At 41.7% G+C, this 27,476-nt stretch overlaps 1 protein-coding gene across 10 annotated transcripts in view; it reads right to left on the reverse strand.

The window, feature by feature from the left end:
- The window catches only part of CTNNA2 (catenin alpha 2), a 783,540-nt gene that overhangs the window by 128,099 nt on the left and 627,965 nt on the right, over positions 1-27,476 (reverse strand). For all 10 annotated transcript variants that reach the window (XM_073342921.2, XM_073342914.2, XM_073342915.2 and 7 more), the window contains one exon: positions 15,306-15,458. In XM_073342921.2, the coding sequence (XP_073199022.2) occupies positions 15,306-15,458 (153 nt within the window). The remainder of the gene's footprint in view (positions 1-15,305; positions 15,459-27,476) is intronic.

Below are 27,476 nucleotides of genomic sequence, written 5' to 3' on the forward strand. Positions count from 1 at the left end.
TTTTGTTCAATATCTTCATAAATGATCTGGAGGATGGTGTGGATTGCACTCTCAGCAAGTTTGCAGATGACACTAAACTGGGAGGAGAGGTAGATACGCTGGAGGGTAGGGATAGGATACAGAGGGACCTAGACAAATTAGAGGATTGGGCCAAAAGAAATCTGACGAGGTTCAACAAGGACAAGTGCAGAGTCCTGCCCTTAGGATGGAAGAATCCCATGCACCACTACAGACTAGGGACTGAATGGCTCGGCAGCAGTTCTGCAGAAAAGGACCTAGGGGTTACAGTGGACAAGAAGTTGGATATGAGTCAGCAGTGTGCCCTTGTTGCCAAGAAGGCCAATGGCATTTTGGAATGATTATGTAGGGGCATTGCCAGCAGATCGAGGGACGTGATCATTCCCCTCTATTCGACATTGGTGAGGCCTCATCTGGAGTACTGTGTCCAGTTTTGGGCCCCACACTACAAGAAGGATGTGGAAAAATTGGAAAGAGTCCAGCGGAGGGCAACAAAAATGATTAGGGGACTGGAACACATGACTTATGAGGAGAGGCTGAAGGAACTGGGATTGTTTAGTCTTCAGAAGAGAAGAATGAGGGGGGATTTGATAGCTGCTTTCAACTACCTGAAAGGGGGTTCCAAAGAGGATGGCTCTAGACTGTTCTCAGTGGTAGCTGATGACGGAACAAGGAGTAATGGTCTCAAGTTGCAGTGGGGGAGGTTTAGGTTGGATATTAGGAAAAACTTTTTCACTAGGAGGGTGGTGAAGCACTGGAATGCGTTACCTAGGGAGGTGGTGGAATCTGCTTCCTTAGATATTTTTAAGGTCAGGCTTGACAAAGCCCTGGCTGGGATGATTTAGTTGGGGATGGGTCCTGCTTTGAGCAGGGGGTTGGACTAGATGACCTCCCGAGGTCCCTTCCAACCCTAATATTCTATGAAGACCACTACTACATTATAGCTGGAGTAGAACATGGCAGCCTGTTTGCTTAGTGGATTTCATTGGAGATAGTACATTACAATGGTGTTCCTAATGCTACACTGACTTCTTTTTCACTTCTAGGTGCAGACAGTGATCTACATTTGTAAAGCCCTATACGGTTTGGATCCACCACATTTTGAAAGTTGGGTGGGAAGCTGGGACTGAAACTGGACTGAGATCAGCTCATTTCACAAAAGCCTACAGACAGCCATCAGATGGTAACAACTTTCAGTTACTAATGACCTGCATTGTTATTGAAAGCAACAAACTATATTTCACTGTAAACTCCTAAGCTATCCAATCCCTCTATAACTTACTGATTTAATTACCCATTTAAATACCCAAGCACAGATATTTGTGCAATCATTCATACAGCTGCTAGTGATCCTAATTTATGAGGTGTACAGGTAGGTTAGACGTGGCAATCTTGTAATCTGGGAGCCCTTCCTGGCCATCATGCATCAAGCATATATAGTATTGCTGAAGCTTTTGCTGCTACAATCATCTACCTTAATTTTTGAACTTGTCATCTGCATAGCAGTTTATAATGCTAATGACATAACACAACTCAAATAAGGACATTGCAGATTTAGAAGTACATCCTGGGAGGGATAAATTATGGGTGTGATAATCAGTTGCAACTAGAAGAATAGCAGCTGAGTGTTTGTAGGGCAGTGGCCTTGGTGGTCTGGATAAACTTGACATTGCTTCTTGTAAAAAGCTGAACAGGATTTGGTCTTCAGTGGCTGTCCTGACCATTATTTGATTTCTAGGCTTGTGGTTAATCTGGGGTAGGAAATGCTAATCTTAATGATTTTAGATAAGTGGTTAATTTCTGTGTTGGACATCTGGCCTGGTGGCTTATATTCATAATGCTCTGTATTTTTATGAAGGAATATCTTCTCACTCAAGTAGTACAAAATAAATAAGTGCATTATTAGCTTGAAGTCATACTGTCCTAAACTGTGGTCTTGTGAGATTCCATAGTCTAATCAGTACTTTAAGGGAAGACCTCCGAGGCATGGGGAATTCTGTCCCTTATATTTTTGCCGTCTTGTTTTCCTGTAAGTCCTCCAGTTCCCTCCAACATCCTTATTGCCTTCCCTCCTCCAACTTTGAACCTTTTGCCATACCACTCTATGCATGAATTGTCTTTCTACACAATGAATGGAAAGTTTACTTCTTCCTTTCTTCCAAAAAGTTTCCAAAAAATTTATTCCATGAAACATTCCAGTTATATTGACCATACGTCACTCAGCCTTTGTGCTGTATTGTATAGCACCATTCAGTGTTTGTCTCATCTCTTATCTATCTATGCCTTTATGCAGCAAACCTAATTTATCATCTTTAATTTTATCCCTTTGCTCCTAGTTATAGCCCCTTGCTTCTATCCTAAATCATATGCGTTAAGACAGAGTGATGTTCCACATTTGACTCAACTTAATCACATGAAGATCTGAAATACACAACTGGAAAGATATTTCAAATTGCCCATCAATTGAAAAATAGTAGTGTTACTAAATTTCAATAGAAAACCAGCCAAAAATAAGCTGTACAGAAATGAAAAGGTAAACTAGCTTCCCGGGCAGCTTTAAACAAATCCAACTGTAAAGCTGAAAACACACTGAAAACTGCTCCCTTTTAAAGAAACACAAGCAACATCTGCAGCTGTGGTTATAGAGTGTCATCATAGACACAAATGACAGAATTATTTTCCAATGGAGCCTGCATTTCAGCTCTTGCATGGGGCAGTAGATGAGTAAGTGAGACTCTCTAGAACATTCTACCTTTGAAGAACTACAATATCAGCAAAGTCATTTTCCCTGTCTTCAGAAAGGATGTATCTCCCTTAGATGTCCACAGCGGGAGATTAGAAAATTGGCAAAGTGTCTGTATTAAGCAACACATTGAAAATAGTTGTATGAAATGAAGAGACCAAGAGAAACAAATGGAAGGAGGCAAGTGCTGGACACTTTGAAAATATAAGCATTAAAGTCACAATATTACAGCAAGTAAGTGGTGGCACTCAGAATAGTCAAGCTCTGGTTGCAGCATTCGCGCAAACCCTGCTGGACTTTCCCACATCCAGTTTGTCAGCCAGTATGGGGCAGGGTTTCTACAATTATTCCACCCAGCTACTTCAGCTGCTATGGAGCTCACATTAACGGCTGCCTTTCCTCCTTCCCCACTGTCACTGGTCCCTGCTGCCAGGCTAACAAACTGGGAAGAAGAGCCAGTGGGGGAGGAAGAAGTTATGGAGAGTGATGTGATAGTGTAACACTGACAGACCCCGGTTGCCGGGATCAAACCTGGGGCCTCTGGATCTTAGTGCATGAGTCTCTGCTGCATGAGCCAAAAGCCATGTGGCCCTTAGCTGAGGCTGTAGCAGACTCATTAATCTCTAAGTGGTCTCAGTTGCCACTAGCTGGGACAGAGCGCCACACCCAGGAGGTGTGTGGGTTAACGGTAGTAAAAACAGACGTGGCTAAACTAACCTAAACCAAACTAAACTTTTTGAGGAAATGTATCAGGAGACAGAAACACCATCCCACACACTCCCCCTTGCCAATAGCTCAGGGCACTCACCTAGGAAGTAGAAGCCCCAGGTCTAGGTCCCTACTCTGCCTGATTCACAGCAGACACCCATTGGCTATTCTGGGGTGTCTCTCTTGTGTTTTTTCACAAAAGATTCAGCTTCACTCCACATCAAAATAAAAACAAATTCCAAAACCTAATTTTTTTTGCAAAGCAGAAATGGTGCTTTCAGGCAGCCCTACCTGTGGGTAGATCAGAGGAGAAGACTTGTAAGTGCAACTTCTGAAGGGACAGAAACTTGCCATCCTCTCTCATCCCAACTTTATTTCCACCTGCTGATCTTTCCCTCTGTACTGTTCAGATACCACCTTGGCTCTGTGAATGAGCAGAAATCACTCCCTGCCATGTTGCCAAGAAGCTAGCTAATAGTATGGTCAACCAGAGTGCTTGCAGTAACTGTACCTCTGGTAAATGTAATCATTTAGCTGAATGGTGAAGAGACTTTCATTCTTCCTACATGGCATAAAGGAAACACAGTAAAAAAAAAAAAAAAAAAAAGAGTGCACCTGTCACTAAAGACAGGCAAATGATAGGGTTGACGGTACTGATTTCTGCCTACCAGGGCAGGCAGGGAGTTGGGAATTTTTCACCATGTCATCACACAAGTGTGTCTCTCTTTCTTTCTCACTCACACACATGTTGACAGCTTAAGAGCAACCCCTAATGAGTTTTCCTTCTTCTCTGACCTATTAAAGGGTAATTAGAGAAGACTCGGCTATAAGAGTTTCTATTCACATTGTTAACATGACAGTTAATAAAAGACTGACAAGATTACAGGGGCCTAGTTCTAAGTGAAATGACATCTAGGCTTCACATGACCCTTGTCCATAGGAAGGGTCACACATACAGCGTCTCTGAAGTGCTTTCTGCTGTAGAAATCCTAAGAGTTAGGTGCCTGCCAGCTACCTTATTGTATGGAATTTCAGTGTAATGAAGTTACAAATTCAATCCCTGATTAAGGCACAATTGTCATTAATTCACTGATACATAAAAATCAATTATTTAAAATGGTGCTATGAGCTCCTGATTGAGGTATTAAGGTCTAAATGACCCAGGCTGCTATATTATAGGAGTGTACCAGCTAGCGTGCAAGTAAAAGGATTGCAGAACTGGAGCTGGTTGGGAGCTTTTCGACAAAATGTTTTCTCGGCAAAAGAAGCTGATTTGTTGAAATGAAACTTTTGACAGAAACCGAAACATTACATTGGGAAGGTTTCTCAGGTCAGGATGGAATGACAGGGAGAGTGCCTCTATAGCCCTTTTGCTAAGGCATTTATCTGGGATGTGGCAGACTGAGGATCATGTTCCTGTTTTGAATCAGAAACTTTTCAAAAAAGGTTTCAGAGGGGTAGTCCTGTTAGTCTGTTTCAGCAAAAACAACGAGGAGCTCTTGTGGCACCTTAGAGACTAACACATTTATTTGGGCCTAAGAAAATACAGATAGTTTCACATATGTTCAAGTGCCCATAAGTTAGTGGTTTGTTTGTTTTTAGGGCAGTATTTTGGATGCAAAGCGAAAAATTCATAGGGATATATTTACTGAGCAAGCACAGGGGAGATATAAATTCCAACTTTTTGAGCCATGCTGGATGGCAGAGCTTCACAGAAGCCTTGCCAATGAAGGATGCTGTGGAATGGGCAAAAACAGTACATCTAAGAATGTCCTGGCCATGCTCTCCAACCCCCCAACTCCCATGACCCTTGGGCCAGGGCTCCACACTTTTACTCCAGTGGTGGCTCACCACAGAGAGAAGACTGCATCCATTTTCTGCAGCCATAACCTGCCCTTGGCACTTTCCAGCCCACGGAGTCTCTGCCAGGATCTATGTTGGCAGAAATCAATGGACTCTCACATGAATATGGTCTCTAACACTCAAACATTTATTATTTTATCACTTCTATCGATAAGGTTTCTTCCCCTGGTGTGTTCAAGAAGCTGAAGGGGTCACAAAATGTCAGTTGCTTCCCCTACCTCTTTTTCTGGCCCCCCTGCAGCAATTTGGTTTTCAGTGAAGTTGGCCATACAGGTTGAAGGGGAAATTTCTGGGGATCCCCAGATATTAGAAACTAGCAATGGGCTACCAGTCCAATGTGAACAGCAGGAGCTGAATATAAAGTCTCATAGCTTTTTCACACATCCCAAGGCCAGAAGAGACCATTGTGATCATCATCTGACCTCTTGTACTCCACAGGCCAAAAACTTCCCCAAAATATTTCCTAGAGAATATCTTTTAGAAGAACATCCAAAATGGTCAGTGAGGAAGAATCCCTTCAAAAGTGGCCCCCAATGATTAGTTACTTTTACGGTTAAAGGAAAAGAAGTACTTGTGGCACCTTAGAGACTAACCAATTTATTTGAGCATGAGCTTTCCTGAGCTACAGCTCACTTCATCGGATGCATACCATGGAAACTGCAGCAGACATTATATACACACAGAGATCATGAAACAATACCTCCTCCCACCCCACTGTCCTGCTGGTAATAGCTTATCTAAAGTGATCAACAAGTTGGGCCATTTCCAGCACAAATCCAGGTTTTCTCACCCTCCACCCCCCACACACAAACTCACTCTCCTGCTGGTAATAGCCCATCCAAAGTGACAACTCTCTTCACAATGTGCATGATAATCAAGGTGGGCCATTTCCTGCACAAATCCAGGTTCTCTCACCCCCTCACCCCTCTCCAAAAACCACACACACAAACTCACTCTCCTGCTGGTATTAGCTCATCCAAAGTGACCACTCTCCCTACAATGTGCATGGTAATCAAGGTGGGCCATGTCCAGCACAAATCCAGGCTTTCTCACCCCCCCCACCCCTTTTTTTTTCCGGGGACACACACAAACTCACTCTCCTGCTGGCAATAGCTCATCCAAACTGACCACTCTCCAAGTTTAAATCCAAGTTTAACCAGAATATCTCAGGGGGGCGGGGGTAGGAAAAAACAAGGGGAAATAGGCTACCTTGCATAATGACTTAGCCACTCCCAGTCTCTATTTAAGCCTAAATTAATAGTAGCCAATTTGCAAATGAATTCCAATTCAGCAGTTTCTCGCTGGAGTCTGGATTTGAAGTTTTTTTGTTTTAAGATAGCGACCTTCATGTCTGTGATTGCGTGACCAGAGAGATTGAAGTGTTCTCCGACTGGTCTATGAATGTTATAATTCTTGACATCTGATTTGTGTCCATTTATTCTTTTACGTAGAGACTGTCCAGTTTGACCAATGTACATGGCAGAGGGGCATTGCTGGCACATGATGGCATATATCACATTGGTGGATGTGCAGGTGAACGAGCCTCTGACAGTGTGGCTGATGTTATTAGGCCCTGTGGTGGTGTCCCCTGAATAGATATGTGGGCACAGTTGGCAACGGGCTTTGTTGCAAGGATAAGTTCCTGGGTTAGTGGTTCTGTTGTGTGGTATGTGGTTGTTGGTGAGTATTTGCTTCAGGTTGCGGGGCTGTCTGTAGGCAAGGACTGGCCTGTCTCCCAAGATTTGTGAGAGTGTTGGGTCATCCTTTAGAATAGGTTGTAGATCCTTAATAATGCATTGGAGGGGTTTTAGTTCGGGACTGAAGGTGACGGCTAGTGGCGTTCTGTTATTTTCTGTTAGGCCTGTCTTGCAGTAGGTGACTTCTGGGAACTCTTCTGGCTCTATCAATCTGTTTCCTCACTTCCGCAGGTGGGTATTGTAGTTGTAAGAAAGCTTGACGGAGATCTTGTAGGTGTTTGTCTCTGTCTGAGGGGTTGGAGCAAATGCGGTTGTATCGCAGAGCTTGGCTGTAGACGATGGATTGTGTGGGGTGGTCAGGGTGAAAGCTGGAGGCATGTAAGTAGGAATAGCGGTCAGTAGGTTTCCGGTATAGGGTGGTGTTTATGTGACCATTGTTTATTAGCACTGTAGTGTCCAGGAAGTGGATCTCTTGTGTGGACTGGACCAGGCTGAGGTTGATGGTGGGATGGAAGTTGTTGAAATCATGATGGAATTCCTCAAGGGCTTCTTTTCCATGGGTCCAGATGATGAAGATGTCATCAATATAGCGCAGGTAGAGTAGGGGCTTTAGGGGACGAGAGCTGAGGAAGCGTTGTTCTAAGTCATCCATAAAAATGTTGGCATACTGTGGGGCCATGCGGGTACCCATAGCAGTGCCGCTGATCTGAAGGTATACATTGTCCCCAAATGTAAAATAGTTATGGGTAAGGACAAAGTCACAAAGTTCAGCCACCAGGTTAGCTGTGACATTATCGGGGATAGTGTTCTTGATGGCTTGTAGTCCATCTTTGTGTGGAATGTTGGTATAGAGGGCTTCTACATCCATAGTGGCCAGGATGGTGTTATCAGGAAGATCACCGATGGATTGAAGTTTCCTCAGGAAGTCAGTGGTGTCTCGAAGGTAGCTGGGAGTGCTGGTAGCGTAGGGCCTGACGAGGGAGTCTACATAGCCAGACAATCCTGCTGTCAGGGTGCTAATGCCTGAGATCATAGAATCATAGAATATCAGGGTTGGAAGGGACCCCAGAAGGTCATCTAGTCCAACCCCCTGCTCAAAGCAGGACCAATTCCCAGTTAAATCATCCCAGCCAGGGCTTTGTCAAGCCTGACCTTAAAAACCTCTAAGGAAGGAGATTCTACCACCTCCCTAGGTAACGCATTCCAGTGTTTCACCACCCTCTTAGTAAAAAAGTTTTTCTTAATATCCAATCTAAACCTCCCCCACTGCAACTTGAGACCATTACTCCTCGTTCTGTCATCTGCTACCATTGAGAACAGTCTAGAGCCATCCTCTTTGGAACCCCCTTTCAGGTAGTTGAAAGCAGCTATCAAATCCCCCCTCATTCTTCTCTTCTGCAGGCTAAATGAGATGATGAGGCGCCCAGGATTTCCAGGTTTATGGATCTTGGGTAGTAGATAGAATATCCCAGGTCGGAGTTCCAGGGGTGTGTCTGTGCGGATTTGATCTTGTGCTTTCTCAGGAAGTTTCTTGAGCAAATGCTGTAGTTGCTTTTGGTAACTCTCAGTGGGATCAGAGGGTAATGGCTTGTAGAAAGTGGTGTTGGAGAGCTGCCGAGCAGTCTCTTGTTCATATTCCGATCTATTCATGATGACAACAGCACCTCCTTTGTCAGCCTTTTAGATTATGATGTCAGAGTTGTTTCTGAGGTTGTGGATGGCATTGCGTTCTGCATGGCTGAGGTTATGGGGCAAGTGATGCTGCTTTTCCACAATTTCAGCCCGTGCACGTCGGCGGAAGCACTCGATGTAGAAGTCCAGTCTGCTGTTTCGACCTTCAGGAGGAAATTATGCCTTATTTTAACACTGAGCGTTAAAAGAACCAGTTCAGAGGAGGGTTCTGGGTTCATATGCCGCTAGTGGAATGTCTTTTTTCCCCAAAAGCCCCTCTATCTATGCTCCTAGCTCCCTCAGCTTCAGAACAATCAAAGTCTTGTATACTCCCAAGGTAGAAATAATAGACTTACTTAGCCTGGCTGCAGTGGTGAGTCAGAAGAAATAACTCTGCAGACTATTAGAGCTTTTCACACTCACTTCATACTGATAATTACAACAAATTAGCCTCGCTGAAGTTTAACACATTTCTATATATTATTTTTGCTGGTGTTTAATAAGGATTGAGAGCATCTGCTGCTAACACAAGGAGGAAAGGTCTGAGATGGAAAGCTGAATTAAAATGAATCAGTTAAACAGAGGAAGCAGTGGACATAAAGCTTTAGTTTTAAAAATAATCTCTCAATTTGCAGGTCTTGAATTAAAGCAACCATGACCTTCCAAATGCTGATTTATGCAAATCAATTATGAATATCCTTAGTGTATAAATCCTTATCTATTCTAGGTCAAATGTCAGGGAAAACAAAAATATAAAAAACAAATCATATCAGTATATAAGGAGGAAAACCCAGACAAGTATTAATTTTTTATGAAGGTAGCTGAGATAAAAAAGCTCTGAAAGAATATTGACACCTTCTCTTCACTACTTCAGGGTGGGGGTGGAGGGGAAAGTCCTAGGTACTCAGATAACATGGGCACAATATGAAGAGAACAGAACATTTCGCAGACGGTCAGGCTTTGCAAAGTATGTTACGTGGGAATGTTCCTTGTTCAGTAATTAACGTTTCAGAATTAAATTTGTTAATCTGGATTTACACAGCTTTAAGTGAGTGCCCAGTGTGATCCTTGTGAATTCATAAAGTTCCAATCAAAGCACAAAGAATGCATTTATTTGTATTTTTCCTTCATAGAGCTTATTAGTAGTTTGTAACACCGAGATAATGGGCCAGATTTCTGCTGCCATAAATTGGCATCACTCCATTGATTTCAGAGGACTTTTGCTATTTTACACCAGCTGAAAGCTTGCTCCATGATTCAATCCCAAGAGCTGGCTGCATATGTAAATGATCTTTCTAAAATGTTACACGCCAGGTGAGGTAATATCTTTTATTGGACTAACTTCTGTTGGTTTCAGAGTAAAAGCCGTGTTAGTCTATATTCACAAAAAGAAAAGGAGTACTTGTGGCACCTTAGAGACTAACCAATTTATTTGAGCATAAGCTTTCGTGAGCTACAGCTCACTTCATCGGATGCATATTGTGGAAAATACACAACTTCTGCTGGTGAAAGACAAACTTTAGAGCTATCCAGAGCTCTTCTTTGGGTCTGGGGAAGAGTGCTCTGTAAGCTTCAACGTTTGTCTCGCTTACCAACAGAAGTTGGTCCAATAAAAGATACTACCTCACCCACCTTGTCTCTCTAATATCCTGGAACTGACCTGGCTACAACATGACTTCATATGACAATGAAAGATATCTTTCTAATGATGTATGTCAACTCCTCGAAGTTCCAGTCCATCCTTTCATTTATTCAGAACGTCTGAAGTATATTTCAGAGAGAGGTTTGCATAACACAAACAATGTAGGACTAGATTCTGGTTCAGTTATGCTAGCGTAAATCAAGACTAATAACTCCATTGATTTAAGAGATGTCTAGTATCTAGCTGGCATGGTAAAGAAGTTATTGAACAGATTTGACTGCCCAATTTGTTCCTAGTATACTAGCAATGCTTTTTCTTCCTCTTTCCAGTTTTCAGATGTTTCCATGTCATACAATACTGTAGGATCAATTTGAATTGTGCAGCAACAAATGAGATATCTCATAGGAAATGAAGGGCAGTGCTCATAGTATCTTCATAAGGAGAGAAAGACTAAGTAAGACACTTACACTTCCATGACAATGTGGAGGAAAAAACTTTTCAGAATGACAACTTGATGGTCAGGAGTTAATAAAGGCTCCTGTAAGCCTAGCAGACAAAGAGACTAAAAAACAGAAATAGAAATGTTGTTCTTTGGTCCCATCTGCTGCAAATTACTGTCCAACCATGTGATGCTATTGATTTGCTTGCACTATATCAAATTTTAATCACCATAAACCATAGACTAATACAGGCCAACCCCCAACAAGTGCTTCTAGTAGATGACTTTGATTATTTTGACAGGTTTCAGAGTAACAGCCGTGTTAATCTGTATTCGCAAAAAGAAAAGGAGTACTTGTGGCACCTTAGAGACTAACCAATTTATTTGAGCATGAAGTGAGCTGTAGTTCACGAAAGCTCATGCTCAAATAAATTGGTTAGTCTCTAAGGTGCCACAAGTACTCCTTTTCTTTTTGATTATTTTGGACACCCCTGGCCTTTAAGTTTATATGGGAGATATATGGCCTTTAAGTTTATATGGAGATAGATCCATGTAGGGCTTCATAAAATCCTTCTTTAAATTAATTCATATTCATGCAAAGTGGGTAGGACACTGTCTTTTGGAAGGACTGTGTTTTAGTGGGAAGAGATGCAGCACAACATTTAAAACAGCTAAAAATAAAAGTGCTACACATGGTGAGATTAACAATTGTTGAAAGAAAATTTAAGGACAGAACAATGTAACTGATTCTGGTTCACTGGTCTTTGAATGGAAAGTTTAAGTCAATTTAACCCTTTGGGCTCAGAATTTCTTGAGGCTCATGGTACCAGCAGAAACTTTTGACCCCCAACATTTAAGGACTTAATACCATTTGCAATGAATAGGTCACACATGTGAACCTACTATGCATTCCTTCTAGTGATGCAGAAGACAGTTTTCACATCTATTATAAGCCCCATCTAACATTTTCTATTGTGTCCTCAGTGGAAATCCGTTTAGGTCAAAAAAACTGACACCATTCAGATACAGCACAGCATCACCATTCTTGATCTTTTTGGCAACGTCCTTGATATTTCCCTTGAAAAATGTTCCAGCCCATACTCACTGAAGCAATGTTCCTCATCAAGATGCTAAAATAAAAGTACAGAAACCCTCTTTCCATTAAAAACACTGAGAATTACACCGTCTGAAACTTTATTTCCTTTTCACAAAGACTCGCTGTGTCCTCCATCAGATCAATGACAAGATTGTTGCACCCATTCCATTAATTTATTTATCCTCTCCAAATGACAATAGCTATGGACAAACTACCATAGTGCAATGTAGTGAAGAGTTTGTGACATTTTGATTATGGGTCAGTTGCCCTTTCAATTATGCCATTTTTCATTCTTCAGAATTTTATAACATGACTCTCTGAACAACAGGTTCCAGCTTTGGTACTGTATGCACATTATAAATCCAGCTGCAATTCTCCCTCATACTCCGGCCTCATAATGAGCTCAGCTGTCGTTTTCCAGAGCAGCAGCCTTTTGCTTCCCCGCGCCCCTCCAAAATATCTGTTTATATAGTCAGTTTTGTTGTTGATGTTGTTTTAAAATAGAGTTTGCTATTTAGCTAAGAATATAAGGATGGCCATAGTGGGTCAGAACAATCTAGCCCAGTATCCTGTCTTCCAACAGTGGCCAATGCCAGATGCTTCAAAGGGAATGAACACTAGCTAGGGAACACTAACATGGTCTACACGGGCCAGTTAGTGTGCAAAACATTTGTGTGCTTTAGAATTCACCTTCCTCTGGTGCACATTGCTGCACTGTGTAGACAAGGCTTTAGGCACTTGGGAGTCTACATCCCATTGATTTTTCATAAGACTTAGGCTGCTAAGTGTCTAAGTCACTTCTGAAAATGGGATTTAATCTTCCAAGGGCCAATGTCTCAAAGGTATTTAGGTGCCTAAAGATGCAAATGCATGCCTCATGCGGTTTTCAGAAGTATCTACACAGGTTGGCACCTAACTCACACGAAACGAAAACACGTTCTGCAAAACAGTTTAGAAAAACATACAAAGTGTTGAAGTACAGCATGCATTTTGGAAACTTGGCAAGTATTTTCCCTTGATTAGTGTTATTTCATGTTAGATTTTGGGAATCCCACATTTTAGCAGAATATTAATTTCTAATTAGGTAAAGCTATTTATAGTTAGTAAAATGATCACTCATAATCCAGGTAAAGAAGGTAGTAGAAAGCATTTTGGAGGTTAGTATTCCTGAATGAGGCACAGTGTTGATCCCACTCCCTCATAAAAGGGAGATGGGAGGGACAGAAATAGTCAACCAAGGCCTTAATGCAGGATTTTATAGTGCATGTTGCAGAAGATCTTTGAAGAAAGGTAATTTATAGAAGTCCAGTTCTTGCAACATATATCTTAGAAAAGTACTGGAATACACATAAAGTGAATTATCCCTCCCCTTTGGCTGGCCAAACGTCTACAAAAATGTCACATTTACACAAGTACATGCTGTTCTGATCCTGCATTCTGCATTATACCCAAAAAGCCCATTAAACTCCGTAGGATGTGCAAGGAATGAAGAATCAGGCTCCAGAGTCACAGACTGAGACAGTAGTAATGCTACTGTGTTTGGATTCCTGGTGCCAAATTCCGCTCTGACATAAGTATGCACAACTCCAGTGACTTCACTGGAGCAGTGCCTGCCTCCACAGGCGGTGACATTGGCCCTCTGCCTGTGAGAGAATCTTTAGCTCCTTAATCAAGAAAATATAATCTTTAAATCACATTTTGTAAGTGCGATGGGCAGCACTGTAATCTATTTTTATTTGCAAAATTAGTGACACAAGCAACCACGAAAACTTGGCTGCTATGACATGCCTTATGCATCTACAAATACAAATGATCAGAAAATTTTAGCTGAATATACTCCTGTATATGGACAGTAAACCATGATTTCAAATTGACATGTTCTCTTGGAGCATAATTTCCTATGAACCTACACACCTGAGGTTCAGAATTCTACCTATTCTTCAAGAAGGAAGTATCTATAACATGAACTTTTTTTTTTAACTCTGCTACTTACTATGGTATTCCATCCCATTGTCATCAAGAGTGCAATACAACATAGTAAGCCAGGTTCACAAAAGCATCATTGTACAAAAATGAACAGTGTAATATGATCATAGATTCAGAATCATAACACAATTGTAATGTTTGCAGAATTAAAATGAATGTACCTAGACCCCATTTTCTTTTTCACTGCTACTGCACCAGTCACCAGATAGCAATAATATACATGTTTATCTTAATGCAAAGCACCCAACCCTGCAAGGTGCTGAGTTCCCTCTTCTCACATTGCAGATGCTGGTACTCAACCCAGTGTAGCAGGCAGCCAGCACTGTCTAGAATCAAGCCCCAAGTTTTTAAACAGTAAGTGTCAGTTTGTGATCTCAGTTAGATGGGTAACTTTAGATTTAAACCAACCAGTATAACTGAGATCAAAATCTGTTCCTGCAGTTTTTAAGAAAAAACATTTTTTAGAATTATAACCCAATAGTCCGTGTCAAATCTGCACTATCCAATTTTAATTAAAATGCATGTACCATGAATTGTTATAAAAGATGTTACTACAAGCTGCATAGTCTTCAAAACAGTGCTAGTAAAGAGGAGTTAATAATCCCATATAATAATATCAAAGACTAAAACTACTAAACAGTATTTATATGTTCAAGAAACAACTTTTTTTAATAGTTCTTAATCTGTCATGGAGAGCAAACTTGGCTAAACAAACATGTTTGACTAGTTAAAAGTTGTTCGATAGGCATCCAGATTCCTGACCATCATGTTTTGTTTGAATTATATCTCGAAAGAGGCAGTTTCAGGAACAAAATCATTGCAGTACTATCCTTGAAACCAGTTACAGTTTGCTAACATTGCAAAGTGTCTATATATAGAGAAGAAAAACATAGAGAAACCCAGTTTGTGTGTACCTATACAAAACAATATACTTACATACACACTATATGTATATAATATATAATACACACACACAGGGTGGGGGAGATGGACAGTTTTAGACTATTATCCATTTTATGATGCTTTCACTATTTTAGCTAGACAGTCTAATAATAATCTAGTTTGCTCTCTAAGCAATCAGAGTCAGATACAACACACTGAAGCATCTATTTGGCTTCCTGCCTGGTATAGAAGACAGCCTACTATACTGCAGTGCTGGTGAAGTTTAACTGAAATCTGCTTGTTGTTACTCAAGTCACTATTGACAAGACACAGGAAATTCTGCATAACACATGTTCAGCTGGTTTAATCTTACAGTAAAGCACAGGGCTGTCCCTGCCTGTCATTTTTACAAATCAGTAGATTTCTAAATAACCATCCCAAGTAAAAACCCCAAATTGCTTAAATCCCAAAGGAAAAGCCTCCAACGTTTCAGCTAATTTATCATTTTCCTTGACCCTCACAAGACAATGCACTCCAATGATGCCATCAGCATAACTTACCTCAACTAACTTGTTGGCATGTTCACGGAAAACTTGAGCGTATTCCTTCACTTCTTTCTCGTTACCACTCTTCGCAGCCTCAATAAGAACAAGTAATGGAACATTGGTCTCCAGGAAGGAGTCAGATATATGATCCATAACGGCCTTCCGTAGCTGTGTTAAAAGAAAGTGGAGCAGTAAGTAACTGAAGAGTTATCGATACACATTTCCAGCATATTGATCAGCGAGTTATAGTTGAGTAAATTTGTCATATCTCAATGTTGTACAACGGGGTTTTTTTTTGGTAGTATTTATGGATCTGTAGCATTTTTTTTTTATTTGTAGGAATTTCTGGTAGCACTTAAACCTAGATAACTAAAGGCTTGATTCTGCAATCCTTACTCACTGAAGCAATTCCACTGACTTTAATGGGACTACCCAGCTGGACAAGCACTACACACATAAGGGATTGCATGTCTATGGCAGCTGCTAGGTACCCAACACTTTTAAAAGTCAGGTCAGGTCATTTAGGAGTCTAAATGTAGATTTAGGAGGCTGACTTTAGGCAATCATTTTAAAATATTGGCCAGTGTATTTCCAGACCTCATGTGAAATCTGTATTCAGTATTACACTTGGCACATGCATGGTGTCTCGTTTTCATTAGCAAATCTCTAATAGGAACAATCTGAAAACTTTTCCATGCATTTCACAGGCAGGATTAACAAGTGTATAGAAAATGTATTCTTAATGAAAAAATACAAGCCATTAAAGATTGAACACCTGTTCTTCCTTTAAAAAAATACCCATGTTTGAAAAAAAAATCCCACTACTTTAAGAGTGATGGCACAAACTTGTCCTCTGCCATTCTGCAAAGTACAAATCAATGTCAGACTTTCCTAGTCTCTGTAAAATGCACAAAAATATGATTGAAATATTAAATAATTCTTCCTGGAGATGTCACTGCTCTATGATAGTGTGGATAGCAGACATATTTTAGCAGACTTCCTTAAGCTTTTGGGTATAATTGTTATTAAAAATGAAAAATAGCAAACTCAAAGCCACCAGGCTGGAAGCCATCTAGCCTGGAGGTCCAACCAGACATTAGTCTCATTAAGTCATACATCTTGTAGCTAGACTGAAGGTCAATTCAGGTAATCATTCAATTTTGTAAGCCATGCTAGAAAGCTTTAACTAGCTGAGGTCCTTTCAATGCTCAAAATTGCACAGATAATTATTATATTGGGTGCTGCAAGAAAAAAGAGGATTCAAGACCCCTGTGGAGTTCAGCTGCATTGACTGTGTGCGGTTTTTCTTCAAAGGGAAAAGCTAAACCAAAATATTGCTGGTGGTGACCACTCCATCCATTTCTTAGTATGGAAAAGGCAAGTGCCATTAACAAAGCAGAATGGTTTGAAAGGCAGTGTAATATTTCCTTTGTTAAAATGATGACAATTAAAATAACACAATCATGATTAGTAATAGATGAATAAAATGAGATAGTATATTGCCCTGCCAAGTTGATTAAAGTGCTTCAACGTAATTATAAAAATAATTCATAAAAAATAAAAACTTGACAGCTATGACCACTACCTATGATGTGGACCAGTACAGTCTCATTATTTCCTTGTTCTCCCCTGTCTGTCTGCATCCATCTGTTGTCTTTTATTTATATTGTAAGTTCTTTGGGGCAGAGACTGACTTGTTCTCTGCTTGTACAGTGCCTAGCAGAGTGGGGTCCTGGTTCCTGACTGGGGCTCACAGGTATTACAGTAGTAAATAAATAAATACATAATAGAATATTAAAACATTGAAAATTTAATATAAAATAACCCATGAAAGAGCAGGTGATACTGCATAACATCACAAAACCTAAGGTGCATTCATAGAATCATAAAATATTAGGGTTGGAAGAGACCTCAGGAGGTCATCTCGTCCAATCCTCTGCTCAAAGTATGACCAACACCATCTAAATCATCCCAGCCAGAGCTTTGTCAAGCCAGGCCTTAAAAACGTCTAAGGATGGAGATTCCACCACTTCCCTAGGTAACCAATTCCAGTGCTTCACCACTCTCCCAGTGAAATAGTTTTTCCTAATATCCAACCTAGACCTCCCCCACATTGTGAGGCTGATGAGTCTCCAGTCACTATCAGATTTTTTTAAGGTATTTAGGTGCTTAAAGACGCAGATTGAGGCTTAGTAGGATTCCCAAAAGCAGCTAGGTGCCTAACTCTCATTGATTTAAATGGGGGCATTCACTGTCTTATAGTGATAAGCTAAGATAGACGCAAAGAGCTTAACAAAGAAAAGATTAGGGTGACTTGATTACAATCTATAAATAGGTATATGGGAACAAATACTTAATAATGGGCTCTTCAGTCTAGCCAGAAAAGGTACAACATGATCCAAGGCTGGAAATTGAAGATAGATAAATTCAGCCAGAAATAAGGTATGAGTAATTAACCATTGGAATAATTTATCAAGGGTTGTGACAGATTCTCCATCACTGATCATTTTAAAAACAAAATTGGAAGGATTTCTCTTCTCTCCTCCCCCTTTAAGAGATCTGCTCTAGGAATTATTTTGGGGAAGTTCCCTGGCCTGTGTTATACAGGAGATCAGACTACATGATCACAATGGTCCCTTTTGACCTTGGAATCTAAGATATGAACAATACAATTTTTACTCTGGCCAATGCAGTATTATATTTCTGACTATGTCATGATGCTCCCCTACCATATAACATTAAAACTGGAAGAATGTCTAAAAATACACCATTGATTTTCATTGGTAGTATCAAGCACCTCTACTGTTAAAACACACATTAGATGTCAATGAAAAAGGAGATCATCAGAAAACTGCAATTTGGACCTTACTATTGTAAATACAGAATTTATTTATATAATAATGAACACCTAACTTATAATTAGAGCTGGATAATAGGGTCCTGAGTCCAAAGTCACAAAAACTGAACTGTGTTAGCATTCTGCATCATGGCAGATTAGATAAATATAAATTTAGTAAATCCTCATTTAGTTTATGTGCTATTATTCATAGCTGTCAGTGAATCATTCATAGATGTCAGTAGCATATTTCTGAACCCTTATGTAGAAAGGCATTGTAGTTTCTTTATAAATTGATTACCTGAATTTTTGGATGCCCTTGCATGGAAGTTGAAAGGTACAGATAACAGTTTTTATATATGCAGGAAACCACAAGTTTAACTATCCATCAGCACAGGCTATAAGGAATGACTTGACAAAATCATTTGTTAAATGTGACAGAGTATGAACATAAGGCATTCTTCCAATAGCTTAAACAGGTGCATGACAAGGTAATATTAATGGCACAAGACAAGACATTTAAAGGTATTAGCTCAGCACTACCAGTCTATTGTATTCAATTAGGGCTATTTATCAATGTGAATAATTGCTGGAAAAGCTAATCTTGTATCTTCCTCTAGGTACTACAGCAAAGTCCAGCCAAAGTGATGATTTATGAATGAAGAGTATTTAATTTTTGTATGGATGTGTCAAGGTTCCTCCCCCACTCTGAACTCTAGGGTACAGATGTGGGGACCTGCATGAAAAACCTCCTAAGCTTATCTTTACCAGCTTAGGTCAAAACTTCCCCAAGGTACAAAATATTCCACCCGTTGTCCTTGGACTGGCCGCTACCACCACCAAACTAATACTGGTTACTGGGGAAGAGCTGTTTGGACGCGTCCTTCCCCCCAAAATACTTCCCAAAACCTTGCACCCCACTTCCTGGACAAGGTTTGGTAAAAAGCCTCACCAATTTGCCTAGGTGACTACAGACCCAGACCCTTGGATCTTAAGAACAATGAACAATCCTCCCAACACTTGCACCCCCCCTTTCCTGGGAAATGTTGGATAAAAAGCCTCACCAATTTGCATAGGTGACCACACACCCAAACCCTTGGATCTGAGAACAATGAAAAAGCATTCAGTTTTCTTACAAGAAAACTTTTAATAAAAATATAAGTAAATAGAAATAAAGAAATCCCCCCTGTAAAATCAGGATGGTAGATATCTTACAGGGTAATTAGATTCAAAAACATAGAGAATCCCTCTAGGCAAAACCTTAAGTTACAAAAAAGATACACAGACAGAAATAGTTATTCTATTCAGCACAATTCTTTTCTCAGCCATTTAAAGAAATCATAATCTAACACATACCTAGCTAGATTACTTACTAAAAGTTCTAAGACTCCATTCCTGGTCTATCCCCGGCAGAAACCAGCATATAGACAGACAGAGACCCTTTGTTTCTCTCCCTCCTCCCAGCTTTTGAAAGTATCTTGTCTCCTCATTGGTCATTTTGGTCAGGTGCCAGCGAGGTTACCCTTAGCTTCTTAACCCTTTACAGGTGAGAGGACCCTTTACAGGTGAGAGGAGCTTTCCCCTGGCCAGGAGGGATTTCAAAGGGGTTTACCCTTCCCTTTATATTTATGACAGGATGCCATTCTTTCAAAGGGAAATGCAAAAGACTTGTATTTAAATGGGCATATAAAAAGTGATAGCATAAGGAAAGATTAATCTATAGGAAATTATTTAACAAAAGATAGACAGCTCCTCTGATCTTGTGAACATCTACAGATGAACTACTTTCTTCTCCAATTACTTAAGAGCTTCCCTGATGCAGATGCAAACATTGTGTGGGTATGTCTATACTACGGAATTAGGTCGATTTTATAGAAGTTGATCTTTAGAAACCGATTTTATACAGTCAATTGTGTACGTCCACACTAAGCACAGGAAGTCGGCGGAGTGTGTCCTCACTGCTGTGGCTAGCATTGACTTACAGAGTGGTGCACTGTGGGTCGCTATCCCAGAGTTCACACAGCCTCCGCTGCCCATTGGAATTCTGGGTTAAGCTCCCAATGCCTGATGGGGCAAAAACATTGTCATGGGTGATTTTGGGTACATGTCGTCAGGTCCCCCTCCCTCCATGAAAGCAATGGCAGATGATCGTTTCGCACCTTTTTTCCTGGTTTATCCGTGCAGACGCCATACCATGGCAAGCATGGAGCCCGCTCAGCTCACCGTCACTGTACGTCTCCTGGGTGCTGCTGGTAGACACGGTACTGCATTGCTATACAGCCGCAGCTCCTTGCCTTCGCGGCACACAGTGCAGTAGGACTGATAGCTGTCGTACGTCTCCTGGGTGCTCCTGGCAGACCTTGGTGAGGTCGATCAGGGGCTCCTGGACAGACCTGGCTATCCTCCTCTTAGAGCACCAAATGGGAGCCAGAGAGTCCAGGTCATTCACTTCTTTAAGTTTCGTCTCATAGAGATTCAGTCCTGCCTGGACTATCATGTGAGCTGGAGGCTTCTGCCTCAGGCTGCTCTCCCAGCCTTCAGCACCACGCGGTGGTGCCTACCCCTTGCTCCCATGGCTCATGAAGCCTGGACAGTAGTAAGGAGCAGTTCAACTATAGGCTGAGCAAGTGCACAATGGTGGTAGAATGTGCCTTTGAACGTTTAAAAACTCACTGGCAATGTTTGCTGACTAGGTCAGACCTCAGCACAACCAACATTCCCATTGTTATTGCTGCTTGCTGTGTGCACCATAATATCTGTGAGAGTAAGGGGGAGAAGTTTATGGAGGGGTGGGAGGTTGAGGCAAATCGCCGATTTTGAGCAGCCAGACAGCGGGGCGATTCGAAGAGCACAGCAAGGCGCGCAGAGCATCAGAGAGGCTTTGAAAACCAGTTTCATGACTGGCCAGGCTTAGGTGTGACAGTTGTGTGTGTTTCTCCTTGATGTAAACCTGCCCCCTTTGTTGATTTTAATTTCCTGTAAGCCAACCACCCTCCCCCCTTTGAAATAAAGTAACTATTGTTTTGAAACCACACATTCTTTCTTCATTAATTAAAAAAAAAATGAGATAATGGACAAGGTAGCCCAGGTGGGGTGGGGAAGGAGGGAAGGACAAGGCCACATTGCTTATTGTAGCCACACTAAAAATCAAACTGTTTGAATGACAGCCTTCTGGTGCTTGGGCCATCCTCTGGAGTGGAGTGGCTGGGTGTCCGGAGCCTTCCCCCACCTCCTGAACACTGGGTTAGGATGCTATGGAACATGAGGAAGAGGGTGGGCGGTTTTACAGTGGATGCAGAGGGGGCTTCTGAGCTTGTTGGCTTTCCTGAAGCTCCAACAGACGCTTCATCATGTCTGTTTGCTCCCCCATTAGCCTCAGCATTGCGTCCTGCCTCTGCTCTTCACACTCACTTAATTCTTTCCTGGCCTCTGCCACTGAATGCCTCCATGCATTAAGCTGTGCTCTATCAGTGCGGGAGGACTGCATGAGCTTGGAAAACATGTCGTCGCGAGTGCATTTTTTTCGCCTTCCAAACTGCGATAACCTCAGGGATGGAGATGATAGGGGGAGTGTAGAAACATTCTATGCTCTGATTCTGGGGGGACTGCATGGTCTCCTGTGCTGCTGAGTTCGCCATGCTGACCAAACAGGAAATGAAATTCAAAAGTACCCGAGACTTTTGCTGTGTACCTGGCTAGTGCATCGGAGTTCCAAAGTGCTGTCCAGAGCGGTCACAATGGAGCACTCTGGGATAGCTCCTGGAGGCCAGTACCATCAATTTGCATCTGCATAACCCCAAATTCGACCCAGTGAGGTCAATTTTAGCTCTACTCCCCTCATCGGGGAGGAGTACAGAAGTCGATTTTAAGAGCCCTTGAGGTCGACGGAATGGGGTTGGTTGTGTGGACGCAGTCATTTTTAAATCGATCTAACACGGCTAAATTCAACCTAACCACATAACGTAGACCAGGCCTGTACTGTACATTGTCATTTAAAAGCTATGGCTTATATTAAATTCTCCCTCCTTGTAGTTTAAAATCAAGCGTGGCTTCAAAATGAGCATGGTTTCTATTAATTACAGGGTTAAAGTTCTACTTACTAATAGAGGGTGGCATCAAATGAAAATCATTGTTATTAAATAGAGTATGTTAAATGTAAAGTGAATCAAATTAAATCCAAAAAAGTTGATGTGTCAGCCAAGCACAGAGATGTGACGTGTAAACAAAGCATGCAAATATTCATTTTAAATCATGAACAGTCTACTACAAGGCACATTCCCCAGCTTATACAATCAATGTAGTCAGTTTATGGTGCACAGAGTAAGTTACTGTTATTCATAGCTAAGGGTTCTACCGTTCTAAGCACTAGTTGGGCCTACTTTATCATTGTTGATTCACAGCTCTAATTGCACATTCCAGAATGACGCTTTTCATTGCTGTATAATAATTTTAGAACCGAATGTCTCTGTGCTACTTACAGTCATGTAGAGAATAGAATGTCTAATCGTGACACTAGAAGGTAGAGCCACCGCAGGAGATTAACAGCTCTAACAGATTGTTAAATTTTATAAAGACTGGCAGTATAAAGCTGTCTGTAAAAAAAACTTTACTTACCCTTTGTTCATAACTATATCACACAACAAACAGCATTGCATTCACCACTTTCTACTTAACACCACAAAATATACTGAACCCAGCTCCAATCACATGGCTTGTTAGTGTTCTGTAGCAGCAATTAGGTATAGATTAATTGGCACAGACGGAAACAAACTTTTCAACTGCAGGTCTAGTGAATCAAGTATGTCTCCCGAAATGTTATGAGGAATTGAGTTTTCAGGTACAATACAGTGACCATCAGAAGTTCTTGTAATACTTCATTTAACATGAATTTAATAATTTGCATTAGAAATTTTGAACTATGGTCACAGGAGAGGAGTGTGTGAAATGCGAACCGCAGGCCTGCCCTAGTGCTCTCTCATCTTCCTTTGCTGGCTCTGTTTTCTGAAGCTCCAAACAATTTGCAGTGTAGATCCATGGCAGGATTCCTTTCTTTTCTAGTGACCATTCCAGCAGCTTCAGTGGTGATGCAGATTTTTATATGCTCCTGCAGAGCTCTCATCTACTACCCATGTACTAAGACTCACTGTAGCTGTCATTTAGATTTTTTTTACCCCAAAGATTAGGAAGTCATTACAAATCTTACAAACAAAACACCCTGAGAGCAGCTGACCCCACACATGATAGCTCCTGACAAAATGCTGAGTAATTACACTATCTTCAGAATAGTTCTTCTGTGAACCCGGATGTCAATGCATTCATCTTGTGCCCACAGTAGCTTAAGTGGGGAGAAGGTTCAACATTTAAAGCCTCTTAGACTTTCACTGCAGATCTCCAAGATCGACCATAAGTGATGCATTTGAGGATTTGAACATCAAGGAAATAGTTCCCAGAAGAATGTTACTACAAATAAATGTGATAATTCATTTAATTGTGTGTTTGAGTGTGGGACCTTTTCTCTTCCCTTATCATGATTAATGAGATGAGGGAAAAGTCTGGGGCTGATATTACTGATGGAAAGCAACGACAAATAGTGATTTTTTCCCATAACAATTTGAAGGAGGACAGAAGAGGAAGTCTTCTCCAGCAGTACTACTACTAAGGGTACAAATTCCAAAAGCATCTAAGTGACTTAGGAGCACAAGACCCCGCTCTTTAAAGGTATTCAGGCATTGCTCCTCTCAGCATTGCAACACCTGACTTTGGAGACCAAGTCTCATTTTTAAAAAGTGACTAAGGCACTTAAGGGCCAGATCCTCATAGGTATTTAGGTGCCTAACCCCCACTGATTGTAATGGGAGTTAGGCACCTAAATACCTTTGAGAATCTGGACCTTAGGGCCCTAAGTCCTCTGTAGCTCACGAAAGCTTATGCTCAAATAAATGTGTTAGTCTCTAAGGTGCCACAGGTCCTCCTTTTCTTTTTGCGGATACAGACTAACGCGGCTGCTACTCTGAAACCCAAGTTTCTTAGGTGCTTTTGAAAATGTTATCCATGTGAAAAAGGCAGAGGAGGAAGTAGTACAAGCTCTTCAGGGCAGAAACTGACTCCCACTATACGATTATAGAGTGAATAGAATGCTGTGGCCCCAAATCTATATGGAGTCCCTAGGCACTATCACAATACAAATAATAATAACTTATAATAATAAGGGCAGTAAGAAGAAAGGAATGAGCAGTGTGCTGAGTACAGGGCCGGATTTTCAACTAGGCACAGTAGGCACGTGCCGAGGGGTGCTGGTGTTCTAGGGGCACCTTACCTCTCTAAAACTGTGGGCAACACAAAGGTCAGCTGTAGGCAGTGGGAGGAGGGGGTGAAGATGCTGTACCTAGGGGCACGTAAGGTGTAAGGAGAACTAAGATATAGGAAAAACTAACCAGTGTTTTGAACAAAAGACTGAGAGTTTGAAACTGACACAGAAGGAGACAGAGTTTGGTGTACTTTGTGAAGAGGAGTGAAATGGTCAAAGCGATGGAAGATGATTTTTTAATGTCTGCACTTTGGGTGTTACGGAGAAGGAGAGATAAAAAGATGGGAGGACAAAAAGGAGGAAGTTACAGCAGTCAAGGTAACAGATGATGACTAAGGCACGAGCCAGGGTTTTAGAAGTAGAGACAGTGTGGAAAGGAGGGATTTAGAAGATGCCACAGAGGAAGAAGTGATAGGATTTTGCTAAAGGCTTGGGGGGGGGGCATGCAGGGGGAAGGACAATAAAGTGTCAAAAATGACAGTGCAAATGCAAGCCTGAGTGACACAGACAGAGCAGCTGTCACTGGAGCAGGAGAAAGGTGAGTCAGAGAAGGGTAATGGAGGAAGGATAAGAAGTTCATGGGATAATCATTCCATTTCATTGACAGCTACAAATCATGAAATGCTGTAATTCCAATGGCGAAACGATGCAACATATATTGATCAAGTACACTGCATTGCAGGACTATATATATATTATAACTATAATAGTCACAAAGGATATGAAAATTAGGGGCCAATATTAAAACTGGCTAATTGTGTTCAGTGGCTAAATAGTCTGTGGTTACATACCCTTAGTATTTGGATCATTGTGCTATTTCCCATTGTAAGTATATGCAAATGTAAGGGAGTGCTGTAGATCAGTGATTCCTAAAATTTTGGGCCATTGACCACCAGAGGTCCACAGATCACTTGACGGGTGGTCTGTGGACAGCTGACTGGTCACCTGGTGCTAATCCTCCTTCTTGTTTCCCACTGTTAAAGTACATTGACATAAGCTAAAAATACAAGAAGTACTTTTCTAACATCACTTTTCCTGTCAGGAACTTCTGCAAATTTCTATGATGAAGTTACTTGCTTATGAAACGGAAAGGAGCATCAATCACAAATGGTAAGAGCATGGTCCATGAGATACACTCTGTTAAGGTATGCTCCACTGTTACCATCTTGTAGTGTGCTTTCTTGAGGAGTTTCAGTTTCTACTGACTGACCCTCCTTAGTTTGCTCTCAGTCAGGTCAATGCCTAGACCCTCACCTCCAATTAGGTCTATGTGACATATAGTGACAAAGCTCTGTCCTTGCCTCCATGGGTCCCGTGTTTCCTGGTGGATTTCGCTAGCCTCAGAGGCTCATTGTGACCCTCCACGTAACCCTTCTCTCTCTAGAGACAAGGGTCACAGTCTACTGAGCCATTTTCATCATAAGCCTGTGCGGGAGGTGAGGAGAAGTTATCCTTCGTTGCACAGTCTCTGTTGTCTCCCAGTCTCAGTGATTAATCAGGGGGCAAAAGGCGGGGGGGAAGAGCCGGGGCCCACCCTCTACTCTGGGCTCCAGCCCAGGGACCCTAATAGTATCAGCTATGCTAGCTTTTAGAAACATGATGTGAACAATTCCCTGGGCTACTTCCCCCACAGCAACCCTCACTTCCTCAAGCTCCACTTCACCCTTACCTCAGGGCCTCCTTCCTTGTGCCTGACATGGTGTGTACTGCTCAGTCTCTCCAACAGCGCAACTTCCTCCCACAGCTCCTGACATGCACACCCACCTGACTAACTGGGAGGCTTTTAACTAGTTTCAGCCAGCCCCTGATTGGCTTCAGATGTCCCAATCAACCTAGCATTCTCCCTGCCTTCTGGAAAGTTCTTAATTGGCCCCAGGTGTCTTAACTGACCTGGAGCAGCTGCCATTTCACTTATCCTGGTACCAGGGATTTGTTTAGCTTGGACTAACATTTATCTCCCACTACTTTTCTATAGCCATCTGGCCTTGACCCGTCACAATATTATATATATATATATATATATATATATATATGTCCTTCACTTTTTGGGCTTGCAGTTTCCTTCCATCTTCTGGCTGTTTTCTCAAAGGCGGCCTGATGTGAGTCTGTCACCCCTTTGTTGTCCCAGGCCTTTCTGCTTTTCTTTCCTTCTCTGCACTCTCCCCTTTAAAGCAGACCTTGTTTCCTATATTGGTTGTAGCTGTGGGTGCCTGCCTCAATGATTGGCAGCTGTGGCAGCTGCCTGGGGTTATGTTCAAGCTGCTTGCTTGTAAACAGGACAGACTCGGCTCCCGCTCTACCACAGTGCAGTCTGGGGATTGTCAACCCTGTTAATATCCTCCCCTGCACGGCCAAAGCCCAGCCTTGGCTGGCATAGGCCAGGTCCCTGGACTGAAAAATGGTGTTTCAATGCAAAGTTCCTGCTTGGTGCTCTGTCCAAAAGGCATATGGTTGTAATGACAGTTATCATCTCATGGGATCATACTCAAGGGAGTATGATCCTTAACAAGTGTGAACTCATTCTCTAGAAGATAGTACCACAGCCTTTCTATTGTCCATTTGGTAGACAAGCATTCTTTCTATCACTGAGCATTTGTTCTTGCAGGGGAAGTTTCCAGCTGATATATACTATCAGATGTTCTTCTCCATCTACCTCTTGAGAAAGGACCATCCCTAGTCCTATCACCAATGTGTCTGTTTGTAGTATGATCTCCTTTTCAAAGTTTGGGCTATACAGCACTGGGTGTCCGCAGAGTATGATCTTGAGTTTTTGAAAGGCAGTTTTGCAGGTGGGTGTCCAGAGTGCCTGTCTTGGGGAGGCATCCCTAGTTAGGTCAGGCAAAATGGGGTATAAATCAGTGACAGTACCCAGGTTAGCCTAGGAAGGCATGCAATTGCCTTTTGGTCATGGGGTCTTGTATGCCTGTGAGGCATGAACTTTATCCACCAATGGACTTGTCCTCCACCAGCTCTGGGTCCCAAGCAATGAGCTTCTTCCTTTCCTATTGCACATTTAGCTGGGTTTGCTCTTAACCCAGCTTCT

Source organism: Lepidochelys kempii, chromosome 4 (assembly GCF_965140285.1).
Source record: "Lepidochelys kempii isolate rLepKem1 chromosome 4, rLepKem1.hap1, whole genome shotgun sequence".
Taxonomy (NCBI): Eukaryota; Metazoa; Chordata; order Testudines; family Cheloniidae; genus Lepidochelys; species Lepidochelys kempii.